The 15,000-nt window shown below is 29.5% G+C and overlaps 2 protein-coding genes across 4 annotated transcripts in view; one reads left to right on the forward strand and one right to left on the reverse strand.

Moving 5' to 3' along the window:
- The window catches only part of LOC124431097 (tyramine beta-hydroxylase), an 11,552-nt gene extending 4,519 nt beyond the window's left edge, over positions 1 to 7,033 (reverse strand). The window contains exons 1-7 of one of the 2 annotated variants that reach the window (XM_046978534.1): positions 6,469 to 7,033; positions 1,776 to 1,900; positions 1,080 to 1,233; positions 845 to 991; positions 466 to 713; positions 214 to 367; positions 1 to 127 (exon numbers count right to left, since the gene is read on the reverse strand). The exon at positions 1 to 127 is cut by the window's left edge and continues 137 nt beyond it. In XM_046978534.1, the coding sequence (XP_046834490.1) occupies positions 1 to 127; positions 214 to 367; positions 466 to 713; positions 845 to 991; positions 1,080 to 1,223 (820 nt within the window). In that variant the 5' untranslated portion in view covers positions 1,224 to 1,233; positions 1,776 to 1,900; positions 6,469 to 7,033. The other variant, XM_046978533.1, reaches the window with a different exon arrangement.
- Positions 4,332 to 12,789, forward strand: LOC124431100 (putative phospholipase B-like lamina ancestor). Of its 2 annotated transcripts, XR_006943909.1 has the most exons (8): positions 4,332 to 4,528; positions 8,747 to 9,012; positions 9,780 to 9,929; positions 10,311 to 10,557; positions 10,723 to 10,982; positions 11,256 to 11,496; positions 11,616 to 12,410; positions 12,545 to 12,789. XR_006943909.1 is itself a non-coding variant. In XM_046978537.1 (7 exons), exons 2-7 carry the CDS (start codon positions 8,903 to 8,905, stop codon positions 12,291 to 12,293), a joined length of 1,686 nt encoding a protein of 561 aa, XP_046834493.1. In that variant the 5' UTR covers positions 4,332 to 4,528; positions 8,747 to 8,902; the 3' UTR covers positions 12,294 to 12,789. The 2 variants fall into 2 exon arrangements, 1 of the variants encoding a protein (XP_046834493.1); XM_046978537.1 differs by having other exon boundaries at positions 11,616 to 12,789.
- Positions 12,790 to 15,000: the final 2,211 nt, after the last annotated feature.

Below are 15,000 nucleotides of genomic sequence, written 5' to 3' on the forward strand. Positions count from 1 at the left end.
TATTATAATGAACTTCTAACATGATGTGTTGATTAAAATCTTTACCACCGATAGGCAAACCAGCTTCTTCTGGATATACAAAGGCATCTGCTCCCATAGCCCAAGCTGCCAGTACCTTCTTACATATCTTATTACGAATTGACAATATTTTATTTCATTGATATATATTATATAATTAATGTAATTTTATCATTTGTTCATTATCGACAATACCTGAGTTTTTTCCGGTCGATCAATACTATCGCAGGGTCCTTCGTATATCGGTACTTCTAAATCAACTGGGCCAGCACAATGAAAGACCTCAATGTGATGAACTAAATGTTCATTACCCGTTTGAATTACTGGACCAAATTGTAAAATATGATGCCTATCGGATAATTAATAATAATAATAATAATAATAATATCGAATTTAATTTGTAAAATATGTCAAAGTAATTTATGAAATTTATTAAAACAAATTTACTTTTGTTTTAAAGGGGATGGTAATTTGAATACACGGCACCAATATGTTGTCTCATTGTTAGGTACTTTAACACCTTTTACATTAACATCGAATTGCCAGGCGTTCGATGGGAATTTAGGTTTTTTGTGAGTAATTCTAAGCAATTCTGTTCTAGCCATGCCAGAAGTTTTAGAATCAATTACTTTCAATCCTGCTAAGGAAGTTAATGGGCCACGACCCTTTAGCCATACGATATGGGTGGTGCCTCTCTATAGAAAAAAAATATTTCAAATCATTTCGCGAATAATTTTTCTTCTTTCCTTTCTTTTTTCTTTTCTCTCTTTTTTTTTTTTTTTTTTTTCTTCTAAACACTAAACGTAACGTTAAGTAAAATTTTTACCTCAATAATGTAATCGTATTCATCGCAAGTATCAAATTTTCTTGTAAATGTAAATTTGATCAGATTATTTCTTCTTTTCCATGCGAAATTTTCACAATTTTGTTGCTTATCGAGAATTAATTTTCCTTCTACGTCGGACCAAGCATCCTGATAATTTTTTTTATAATAATTTCGCAATTATAAAATTCGTTTAGAAAAATATTTTATATATATATATATATATATATATATATACCTGTAATTGTGTTTGTTGATGCCAATCGGTCCATAATATACAATAATCAGCGAGTTTGAATTCCCCATAATTCGAAAAACCAACAGCGAACCACGTATTCTGATCACCGGTGTAATGAATCTCTACTTTCACCAATTTGCTCATTAAATCCACTCTAAAAAAAGAATTCAATTGAATTTTTCCACGTGATGTCAACGCTTCTAAAAAAAAAAAAAAAAAAAAAAAGAAAAAAAGGAAAAGAAGAATCTATACAATAAAATATCATATTGATACTACCTACGATCCTATTCGAATTTAACCAAAAAACTTGTCCATAGTAGAGATAATAAAAATTAATTATTTTACTATTATATTATACCTCCAATGAAAAGTAGCCTCAGATCCTAATGGAATCGTATGAACATCATTTAAATTATCATTTACTTTAACAGAATGTGTCTGGTGTACGGATAAAACTACGACGATATTTAAAATTATCGATAAGAATAACAATAACGAATTCAAAAATAACATGGCCGACAATGTTGTTTCATTAAATTAAATATTATTATAAATTATGACTTTTCTGTTGATTTCTTTTTTATGACAAACAATTCGAAATAATTTAAGCTATACTTGAGATATAGTATTTAAGACCAGTTTCGTTTTTCGTGGATGAAATCATACTGACGATTCCATCGCATCCAGTTTTCTTACGTTGAACTTTTGGCGCGGATTTGTGATGGTGCGCACGCTCCGCTTGATCATCGCGCTATCTGCCGAGCTATTAACGAACTTGGACAGTCAATCGTGACGTCATCGGTTTCCTTTAAATTCCACCGCTAGATTTAAACGGAAAATTTTATTGTAATATAATCGATAATATATATCATATATATCTATATATAACAATGTAAAATTATATTATTAAAATATGTAGTGCTAAATATATGTATATATATATATATATACATATATATTATCTGTTAGCTGTGTTCCTGATTCCTGCTTTTCCTCGATCAGATTACGTAAATAACATTTCTACGAGGTTAGATTAACCGCGATATCGATTTTTAATTATTCATTAATTAATAAAAAAGATGTGATTAAAAAAAAATAATTACGAGGATTGAATATATATGGAAAAAAGATTATATATATATATATATATATATATAATATAAAAAAAGTAAATATATATATATATATATTTATTTATTTCCTAATTGTAATCGATATATGTTAAATAAGTGTGACGAATCAAGTTTTACTTCAAGAACAAGATTCTTTTTTTCAATTTTCTTTTTTGTTTGTTCTCATTTGTAATTAACATTCTCAACGTCGTAGTAAAATCAATTAGAGGTTTAACACGAAGCTTATAATTTACGATATTACAGAGAGATACGATACGCTAATGGAAATCGATTTAATATTTATAGAATATCAATGTTGCTTATTATGTGTATTTACATATTAAATGTATTAATTATACGTCATTTTAAAACGAATGGATTCTTGTTATTAAGCATTAAGTGGAATCCATATATATATATATATATAGAGAGAGAGAGAGAGAGTGAGAGAGAGAAAAGGAGAAGAAAGAAAAAAAAAAGAAAATCATTCACATATTTTTTTTATTGGAATAATCGAAAAAATGTTGAAAGAGTCCAATAAAAATGTCTTAATAATAGAATACCAGAAAGGGAGCCATATTGCATTCCCTTCCATTTGAGAGAAGCATACCGTTTGGTAGAACGTAATGAAGAAATTCCATAGAAATTATTCCACGCATAGAGAGAACTCTCTTCGACTGACCTTTATTGTACAGATATTATTAATGCGAAGAAATATTACGTGATCGTATTAAAACTAGATTGACATTAGCAATTCTAAGTTAAGAATTTCTTCATTACAAAATATATATATATATATATATATATATATATATATATATATAAAATATGAGAGAAAATATATTTTTCTAAATTTCAAAATAATAGTATTTATTTTTTATTTTATTTTTATTTTTTTTTTAGATCTTGGTATTATTCAAAAGCGCAACTACATTTATTTTTTTTCATAGAAATTTGTCTTTTCTTAATTGACCAATCCAGTTGCTCTCTCTCTCTTTCTCTCCTAGGTTTATACTTGCAAAAAGAATGAATGATTTTCTATTTGAATAAAAGAACATTTAATTACTTTTCATATAAACAATATGAAAGGAAAAGTTTAAGAAGAAACAATATATAGAATATTTTATAGTATTAATAATAATTAGAAGTAGTAGAGTAACGAATTATTTTATACGATAGATCTTTTATATTATATATATGAATGATTAACAAGTTATTAATGGACTTTCGTATAAACAATATATAAACATACAAGGTTGTATTTGTAAACACACATATATATATATATATATATATATTTTGTACGATAGATCTAAATTGATTGTTTATATCATTATATTTACATTCGTTAATTGCTTTTGTATAAATAATGTGAAACTATATGAAAACGTGCATATTTTATAGAATACATTTACATTAATTCTACGTACTAATACATACATATATATATATGTTTGTATGTGTCTGTGTGTATTTCTTTCTAATTGCTACGCATTTTCTTTTTTTTCTCAAGGAACTCATTCAGATCGTTGGCATCGTCTGTGAGAAAGATGATATCTCATGTTCTAGCTTAACGAACCTCGATTGAATATAATTGACAGTTTTAATCCTTTTAATAAGCTCGCTCGTTCGTCTGAAGGCGCCGTCATAATCACCCAAGTTAGTAGAGCTATCGTTAAAAATAAAACTAAATAAAAAGAATATTTATACGAAAAGGTACGGACATTCTTTTGTTTCTTTTCTTTCTTCGAAATTAAAATAAATATGACGAATAACTTGAGAATTTGGGAGAAAAATCATTGATAATTAAGGAAACTGACGAAAGATATAATCCTAACGTTAAGAATTATTTTATATTCGTGAGAGAAAGATGGAGAAAAAAGAAAAAGGAAAAAGAAAAAAAAGGAAAAGAGGAAGAAGAGGAGAAATGTAAGAAGAATAAAACTTCCCGTCATCAGTCACCGCCATCACAGGCACGTCTGAAACTCCGTCAGGCCTACGTTACCGAGCGGCAAAGTGGAAGGGGAAAGGAAGGCTTGGGAGTGGAACGTGGTGGTGGGGATAAGAAGACGCCGAGCGCGTCTGGTGGAATGGTGGGGGAAACGGAAGTAGTGGGGGTAATCAGCAGGCACGTTGCCCTTGGGACTCGCAGTGCCAGTCGGGAACACCGAGTACTCGCGTTAGGACTTCAGTGTCGGAGCAACTGGTCCATCGTGTCTTATAAAGACCGCGAGAATATACACGCACGTGGTGAGGAATGTAATCTCCATGAGAATCACCGAACCTCTTCCCGTCTACGCAGCGCCAAAGATCTCAAGAGACATATTAACATCTACGGTACGTATTAGAAAAATAAAAAGTAAAAAGAAAAAAAAGAAAGATCGGAAGGAATATATATATAAAATAATTTTCTTATTAAGGAGACTCGGGTGGACCGTATCCACCCACCGTATCGGCGGGACACGTATCGTTTCTAGACGCGTCGGATTCTTTCGTACGATGATTCGCGACAATTCCGATGATTTTCTTTGACGATATTAAAATACTGTCTCTTTTTTGTTTCTCCTTTTATTTTTATTGAAGTTCGAAAACGTGACTTGCAAAGCGTAACATAGCTCTTGAACATCGCGTGGATTTGGATAAAGTACGGTGATTGGAATTTCTCTCTTTTTCTTTTTTTTTTTCTTTTCTTTTTTTTCTTTTTTTTTTTTTTATATAACGTACAAGATTTCAATTGATTATAATTTTATAATGATATTGATATGAATAATTGTACGATCAACGTGATTGTAACTATTATCGATTAATCGGCCCGATCGAATGATCCAAACGGCCTTAGATCTAGACATAGTCGATGAAAACGATCAATATTATACGTATTACAAGAACGAAACTTTCAACATTTGCACGAACGTTTTCCAATCATGTGTGTTCTCTATTCCAATTATTATTTATTTATAATAATTGTATATATACTTTGAAGATTTTTACGTATATGGATCAAAGCGTTTACATATGCGTGTGTGTGTGAGAATCGATTTAACGATTCAAATAGGATCGATTCAATATGTTCTCTGAAATGAGATCTTTAAAAAAAAGAAAAAAAAAAGAACATTAAATTGTTTAAAGTGTAATGAAATTTATCGATCGAACTGTTCGAAGAAACCTATCTTTTGTTATCTAAAATATTGTTTTGCATTTTTTATTTTATATATATATATATATATATATATAAAATCAAATTAAAATTATATATATGAAATCAATCTCTAATCTTTCAAAAAAAAAAAAAAAAAGAAAAAAAAAAAGAAAAAATAATAACCTCGATCGACGGAATCAAGCTAACGCTAGCATAGATCATTAAATAATACAACAATTAGATGTTGTTTACAGTCGATACACGTTGAAAAATTATCGATAGATGAATCATTATGGTTGAACGATCATCGAAAATACAGACGTCAATATATATATATATATATATATATATATATATGTACACGAATGTTTCGTTAGGTTTTCAGAATGAAAAATAATTCACGTTTATATCGGGACATTACAAATAAAAAATAAAAAATAAAAAAACGAAAACGCATATTAAAGTATATAATTTGAAATTTTCCACAAATTACCAAACAAAAGTTGATAAAATTGATCAGCAACTCTAACACGACACGTTTGTTTACAACAAGCGATAAGTTAGTTGACATAACGGCGTCTGCTTTTACAAAGTGTTGTTAAATACCCTCTCTCTTCTAAACATATCTGGTTATATGTTAACATCTAATTATTATCAGTGACAGCGATGAAAAAGATATGTATGCGTTTATAATTTCGAACAATGAAATGAATTACCTGTAAAAATTTATCACCCTTTGATTTCTTATAATCCTGAAACTCTTTCCCGTATTTACATCAGGATTATATGTGACATTAAAAAATTACTAAATCACTAAATCACTATTACTATACTATACATATGTAACTAATATTTTCTAATAATATATTATATTTTAATATTGTATAGTTGTACTAGTATAATATTAATTATACAATAATTCTATGCATTATACTAGTATTAATAATATAAGAAATATTATATATATATATTATATATAAATAATATTTAATATAATATTTATACTAATATAAATTATGCATATAATAACCATGAAAAAATTTTAGGTACGAATTGACAATGATTTTTTTAAAAGTAACACGACGTTATACTAAAGAGTCTAAAGACTAATATAAACATTGAAATAATAAATTCATACGTCTTTTGTAGAAAGTAATTTTTCAATAATTTATTTTTCTCCGAGTTCTACGAAGTAGCACGCTTTTGGTAAATTTGTTATCTTCATTGCAGTGACATACATATATCTCTCTCTTTTTCTCTCTCTCTCTCTCTCTCTCTCTCTTTCTCTCTTTCTCTCTCTTTCTCTCGTTGAAAGTTGTTGTATAATAAACGACTTTGACGTAGCAAGCGAGTTTGTGTCGACCAGATCGAATCACTTGATTTTGCCAAGAACTTAAGATCTTGCACTCCTGGCTCAGTTCCCACAGATAGTTACTTGCGTATACGGATACGAATGCTTCGTGAATCTTCTAGCTTCAGTCTTTTTTTCGTCCTCGAATAAAGCCCGACAAGTATTCGACATTACACGGTCTTTACGGTCGAAAAGAAGAAACCTATAAAGAGGCTTTAAAGATATGCACAAACAACTGCTAAGTCTTCTTTTATTTATTTGGTCAAGTAAGGAAAACTAACAAATCTTTTTATTAATGTCTGAAATATAAATATGCAATTTCTTTTCTTTTCTTTTTTTTTTTTTTTGAAGATTCTCCGCCTATAAAAATATTTTATTTTTGCTTATTAATATATATATATATATATATATATATATATATATATATATATATATGTTATTAAAAAGTTAATTATTATTAAATGCAAATATTAATGGCGAATAATAACATTTTTATATGTAGAAGACTATACAGGAGAAAAAAAAAATATATATATATGTATATATATTATTTGCTATTTTATAAAAAATTTATATTATATAATTTTATGATATATATATATATATATATATTTATAATATATCATATATATATATATATATATATATAAAAAGAAAAAGGGACTGAAATGATGAATCAACATTATCGAGTATCAATGACTAACATACGTCTTGCGCAATCTTGCGAATAGTTATCATTCACGTCTGAAACTAGTGCAGTTCTCTGTCGTGTATATAATTGGAAACAAGTTAAACTAATCATTCGAAAATGACGAGGCTAATTTAAAGTAATTTTTCTATTGACAATATGTATTTTAATTGTAAAATTCAGTTTAAAGGAAAATTTTTTTTTGCAAGCGCAGAATATTATACTGTGAATTATTTTGAAAGAACAGATTTCACGTGACGTTCACGTGAAAAGAAAATAATCTTGCGTTAGATAAGACGTTTGCCCCAAAAGTGACTTCTTCGGCCATTAAACAAAGTAAGAGAAAGAGAAAGAGAGAGATAAAGAAAGAGAGAGAGAGAGAGAGAGAGAGAGAGAGAGAGAGAGGGAGAGAAAGAGAAGGAAAAAAAGAAAGATTGAATTAATATTGGTCAGCACGCGATGTATACATGTGACTTGTAACTTATATCTATCCAATTAGCTGATGCCAATATCACCGCGAGTGGGTATTAGCCTTAACCTTTGCCTTCAATTCGCAAGTTTCTAATTCCGACACATTTTCCTCTCTTCAATCTTTTTGTTAGTCACAAGTCTATGTATATAACTCTTCTGTACTAAGATAACTTAGAGAGAGAGAGAGAGAGAGAGAAAGGGCGAGAGAGAGAGAGAGAGAAAGAGAACCGGAATGATGCCAGAAGAAAAGTGCAAGCTCATTGATATCGGTATACCTGTTACAGGAATGCCGACTGTCAATGTGTAATACATATTTTTATCATAAATCTTTTTAAATATATTTGAAAAAATATTTTTTAATAGATTTATATGTGTATATATATATATATATTTTTTTTTTATATATGTATATATAAATTTGAAAGTTTTGGAACTTTTAATGTCTAATATGTTTTTTAATTATAACTTATCCAAATATAATTTTCAAAAGTGCATTCTACAGAGAGTTAATTTTTATATATGTACATATATAAATATATATATATATATATATATATATATATATATTTTTTTTTTTTTTTCTCTATTTATTATACATATTATACTCGTTATAAAAAATGCCAAGGATAAATCGTTTAACACGTTATTAATTATAATTTATTCTAACGAATACTTTCGAAGTGAGCGCATTCTGAAGAAGAAAGATAAATTTTTATATTAAATATATATTATTACATTTACATATTGTACTTATGTACGTACGCTTATTTACTTAGATTCGACTAAATTTCATATTCGGACTTTCATTATTTCTTTTTTATTTATTCATTCATTTATTTATTTATTTATTTATTTAATTATTTAATTCCTCCCTCTTCCTTTCTCTCTCCATTTGATTTATTCCAGTGAAAAGAGGATACGCGCGTACCGGCAACTTCTAAGAGTAGCGTTAGAAGAGGCCACGGAGCAGGCTTCTGTAATCGATGGGTTGAGAACGCGAAACTCGTGCCTTCCACCTTTTTCTTTTCTTCGTTACCAAGGTGCTTAGCTTACCGATGAGCCATGCTGAAGGTAGTGGGCGCTTCTTGGCTGCAAACACGCATCTCCACGTACATTCTTGTCGCCGTTGCTCTTCTTGGCATCGGCGCAATCATACTCGGTGAATTTGGACAGTAAGTTTCTCTTAATAAATTTTCATTAATTTTCTTCAAAAACAAAAAAAAAAAAAAAAAAAAAAAGAAAAAGAAAAAAGAAATTTGTACGTGCTCACTTATTGAATACTATTGATTTATTAACAATTAAAATCTATCATTCATGAAATTTCACCTTATCCTCATCTCCCCCTACCCCTTCTATCTTTCCCCCATCCCAGAAGAACAAAAAATTATTTTCAATAATCGTAAAAATTAATTTTAACTTTCGCATATATCTAAATATCGTAATAATTAGAAAAGTTATTCATTGAATTTCATCCGCCTTAATGATTTTTTAAAATAAAATAAAAAATATTGTTACAAGATCTCATTCAAGATAATGATTTATCACGATTTTTTTTTTTTTTTTGCTTTTTTTTCTTTAATGATTAATCCTCATCGTTCGTTCGTATTATTAATCAATTCGTATCGATGAATGGCTTAGCAAAGACATTTAAATCGACGCGATAAGCGTAAATTGATATTTGTAGTGATATAAAAAAAAAAAAAAAGAAAAAAGAAAAGAAAAAAGAAAATATTCTCGGTTGAGTAGTTGCTTGGTTGTGTAATTCGAGCAGAACCTTTTAAAACCGCTGACCTTTTCGAAATCTGAAATATCGAAGAATAAAGAATTCGTATATCGCACAAAAAACTATAAGATATATTCGATTTCATTCAACTCTCTCTTTTTGTCTCTCTCTCTTTCTCCCTCGGGATATAAATGATTATTATTCTTTAACTTACAGCGTTGAGAAGGATGGAACTTATTCAGCAACTGTGTCGTGGAATCGTAAGGGAGGATACCGTATTGACTTTTGGGGCCAAGGCAATGATCTTACTTCTATTCCATTAAATGCCGCACGTGCATATTACAAAACTGGAATTTTAGAAAATGGGTTCGTTTGAAATTTTCTTCTCGTACAGACTCTTCGCCAAAGAGTTCTTAGGCCTAAGTATAGTCTTACAATTTCTGGAAAAATAAAAGCCTGGAAAAAAAAAAGTCGAATAAAAGAGTAATAGATTTTTAAAATCATCTAGAAATTTTTGATCCGTCCTTTTATTACGATACTTCTAATTGATATCAAGCTCTTCATATGTATCAAAATATAGAAAAATTATATTTCTATTTATATATTGGTATTGTTTAAATATATCATAAATGTTGATCGCAAAATTTGATTGATTGAAGAAAAATAAATAACGCCATAAATAATAATAATAATGTCTCGATGGATTATAATACCATTTTGAAAAAGTTCAATGAAATTTTTCAACAGGTGGTCCATCATAGAAATTGAAACATCCGTAAAATATCCGGATACAGTACAAGCATATGCAGCAGGTCTTTTGGAGGGTAGTTTAACGTGGCAATTGATACATCATCATTGGCACAACACTATTAATGTAATATGCGATAAGAATCCAGTCGAATGCCGGAAATTACGACGTTATCTTCGCGAGAATGCAGCTATAATACGCGAACGAGCTGATTTGTTAGAATCTAAGGACTCGTTTTGGCATATGGTGTGTAATTTCCATAAGAAATAATCCCCTTAGAAGATTTCATTGACATTCAAATATTTTCCACGGTTTTCTTTTTTTTTTTTTTTTCTTTTTTTTTTCCCCCATAGTTATTCACCTTTTCCATATTCGTATACTATAATAATTCGACATCATTTTGTCAACAAGGTACGGTTGTTTTATGCACAATTGGACGGTTTGGAAGATGGTTGGCGTTTTGCAGTTCGTCGAAGTCGTCAATCAGCGGAATTACAATCGGAAGATTTTCTTTGGTTAGCAATGGCTTCTGATTTATCAGATATCGATTCGACAATAATCAATAATGGATCGAATATATCAATCGGTGAAAAGGGCATGATTTTTCTTAAAGCACTTAACAGAGAAAATAAGGAACCTCTGATTGCTATTGGGCACAATACTGCTGCACCGTAAGTAGGCATTTTCTAATTCATCTAGCTGTAATTATTGAAAAGAAAATAAAAAAAAAAAAAAATGAATGAGTAAAGACATTGATAATCCTTTCATGGTTTTATGCAGACGAGGATTAAAAAGATAGAGAAGTAGGTATATATATATATATATATATATATATAAACAATTTAAAGATCCCCTAACAAAGGATCTGGTCAATGAATGAAAAAATTTGCCTAATTTTCCTTTCCTTTTCCTTTCTTTTTCTTTCTTTTTTATTTTTTTTACAGATATGCCAAAATGTTAAGACTCTTGAAAAGATATAAATTCAATTATCATATATTGCCCACATCAAAGAACGTAGCTCGAATACCGAGTCGATCGATCATCATGTCCTCTTATCCTGGAGCATTATCCTCGCACGATGAGTTTTATTTAATGACAACTGAAAATCGAGAATTGATAATTGCTGGTATACCATTGTCAGTATCGACGCGCGATCCGTGGAACTTTGTCAATCTGGAAGATCAAGTAAGTTGTGTGAGAATTATTGTACTACCGTATTCAGAATACATATATATATATATATATATGTGTATGTATATATTAGCATTAGAAAATACAAAATTCGGTGTATTAATTCCAATCAGGTAATGTCGTCAATCAAAATAATGACAGCAAATCGTTTGGCAACCGATAGTAAATCATGGTCTAAAATATTGGCATTTGAAAATGGTGGTAATTCGATGCATCAATGGATCACATTTGAGCCAAGATCCAAGAATGTTTGGTTCATAGAACAGTTAGGAAGTATCACTCACGTTGCTGATTATTCAAAAGATTTCACCGAGACCGGAGTTCTACTTAGCATCGGTTTACCACATTTCCAAGATATAAAGAAGGCAGCTGGTCCTATCAACGAGAATGATCTTATAATGAGGAGACATTATTTGATGCGTTTGCAAGAGAACATTACAATCATGGAACATGTCAGAGAGTTTATGCGAGGTTACAACATCGGCCAAGAAGAGAGATCTATTGTAGAGAATTCTAATGAAAGTTTTCATTTAAATTTATCACAAATCCGAACTTACAGAGGTGACTTGGAGAAACCGCCATTACCATTTGGTGTCATCGATAATAAAATAATAGCGGCTGACGTTAATGGACTCGAGATCTTTGAGGCAACTTCCGGTCCTGCTCGTTTCAACGAATTAACTTCTTCAGCCTTCCAATGGTCTCGATCTTTTCCAAATATTTCACACGTCATGGGTCAACCGGACATCTTTGACTTCGACAGCGTTATACCTTTGTGGGTTTGGATTTAACGCAACAAGAATATGGCAAGTGAGAGAGAAAGAGAGGAAAAATAAAGAAAGAAGGAAATAAAGAGAAAACGTAGAAAGAAGAATCGGAAACTTTGCAATCTCTCTCGTTGCTTTTAGGTATCAAGTAAAATTAAGTTCGTTCAAAATATTAGATGTTCCTTTCTTCTTTCATTCATATCCGATTAATCTTTTTATCTAATTCGTGTTTTTTTTTCTCTTTCTTTTTTCGTTTCTTCCCCGTCAATCAACAGATATCTAAATCTTCTTCCACGAACACTGCCATGATTCAACCACGGCGACAATAATATCTTATGTGCGTTCTTAAACAACAATGAATCTTCATTAAGTATTTATTCTCATGTGCTGCCCCTCTTCGTTCTTATTGCTTTAACATCTGGCTCATATGTCAGCTACCTTTGGTAAATTTTTTAATGAAATAAATGAATCAATAAAGGAATCAATAAAAAAATAAAAAAATAAAAAAAGAAAAATTGAATAAAAATCGTTTGTGCATATCCTTGGTTTAATCCATAATGATCCATATATATATATATATATATATATATTTATATATATATATAATCCTTAAACTATCGATGGATAAAATGGACTTGGAGAAAGATAATTTAATAGGATATTAATAGATCAATGAAACTGGCTGAAAGTGATCTGCGATCAAAGTGAGTTTTTTTTTTTATCTTTTTCGGATTTGTCTAATCAATTTATATATTTATTTAAACGATCAAAAATTTTTGTTCTAAAAGAATTATTTACATTGATCGCAGAACAACTCGTCCATTTCTTTTATATTGCGAACAATCTTCATTTATTTATTAAACTCAATTGAGATACACGTTCGAAGTGTCAACTCTCGTGTTTTTTTTTAATTTTTTACTTTTCTTTCTTTTTTTTTTTCTTTTTTTTTTTCCTTTTTTAACATATATATATTTTTTCAATTTTGTTTTATTTCTTTTTATTTATTTTTTTTTTCTTTTATATTCTTTTTTAAATATTTCTTAGACTTTTTTCTCTTTTTTCTTTTTTTTTTTCTCTTCGACATACTGTCCGTTCTGCTCGTGCGCAGTCGGCTGAAAACAACAATGCTGTAGAAGAGTAGATACTACTTCTAGAGTATTTGCGGACGATCCGTACAAAGATAAAGTGCATTTTTATGCATTACGAACGTTCATCAAGATCTTTTGAAACGATCTAAGAAAAAGTTAAAGGTGAATATATTACGTTTGTAAAAATCTAGGATCGATATAATCAAATTTATATAAGATATATTACATATGTATATTTATATATTTATATTTATATAAAAAAGAAAAAAGAAGGAAGAAAAAGATAATACAATCGAAATAATGAAAAAAAAATTAAAAAAAAATAAAAAAAAATTATAGAAATAAATTATTTTACGTCGAAGTAGTTATCTTTAATTAAATATTAACATAAAACGTGTTTTGCTTCGTTATTTAATTGATATATATATATATATATATATATACTCCTGTCAAATAATATTATTTATCGCACTTTAAATTCGTACAGGATCGGACCGTATGGATAAGAATATTAGGATGACAAAGAGGCACCGTGTTACCGGTTTCTTCGAGCAAAGCGATCCCCCTCGAGCGAATCGTGCATCCGCTATCACCAAGTGTAAAGACATTATTAGCGAAATAGGGAATAGGAAAATGTAAGGGGTCCTTGCGTAACGTAAGATACATAACGTATCGATATAACACACAGAGCCAGCTAAGCATTCTACGAACGATGGAATATTCGATCGAACGGGTTGTTCCATTTTTATTTTTACTTTTATTTTTTTATTTTTTTATTTTATTTTTTTTTTTTTTTAAATTATACAAATATATAACTTTTCTTTTTCCTTTCCATTATCATCATAGTAAATTACAAATAAGAATTAGAGTGACAATAGTATCACAATGTTATTTCATCGAACACGTCCGATAACAAATATAATAGATAATCAGACATGATCAATGAATGACAATTTAAAATAAATTAATGAGGAAACCCGTTCCGTATCGATATTCCAAACGATCGATTCGGTTAATACGATTTACCCGTGACTCATTACCTATTACGATTAATAATATTGTTTCTCGGTCCAGCCACGCGCCCATAGCACCGAGGACCACAGAATTCCCAGATTTTATTTCTGCCCAGTGATGTGATGATCATTTTTCTTTTATTCGTATAATTTCTCATCGTCTTTGATCGTCCTATCTTCGGGTGATGAGCAACACGAATATCACAGAATATTATATATATAATATATAATATATAATATATAATATATATATATATATATATAATTCATTCATATGTGTTGCTAGTAAATAAATTGTATATTAGTGATAACTATCTGTTGTGTAGTTTCACATTGTTACGATCATAAATAGAAATTTTTCGGCTTATAAAATTGGGAAGATGATGGGTACCTCGAGACCAGAGCGGTAGGTCCAAACAATCGCCTGCCTTGAGGCAAGGGACCATTAAGGTCCAACAGCGGTGAGAGCTGTGATTGGTTGAAACAATATGTGGCTGTCGCCCGCCATTCTGGGATGAAACGAAACGAATTTTTTACTTTTTTATTTCCTTTTTTTTTTTATCATCTCACCCTCTCGCCCCATAAAAAAGAAAAAAGAAGAAAGAAAGAAAATTTAAGAGAAGGTATGGA

Source organism: Vespa crabro, chromosome 20 (genome assembly GCF_910589235.1).
Source record: "Vespa crabro chromosome 20, iyVesCrab1.2, whole genome shotgun sequence".
NCBI classification, from domain to species: domain Eukaryota; kingdom Metazoa; phylum Arthropoda; class Insecta; order Hymenoptera; family Vespidae; genus Vespa; species Vespa crabro.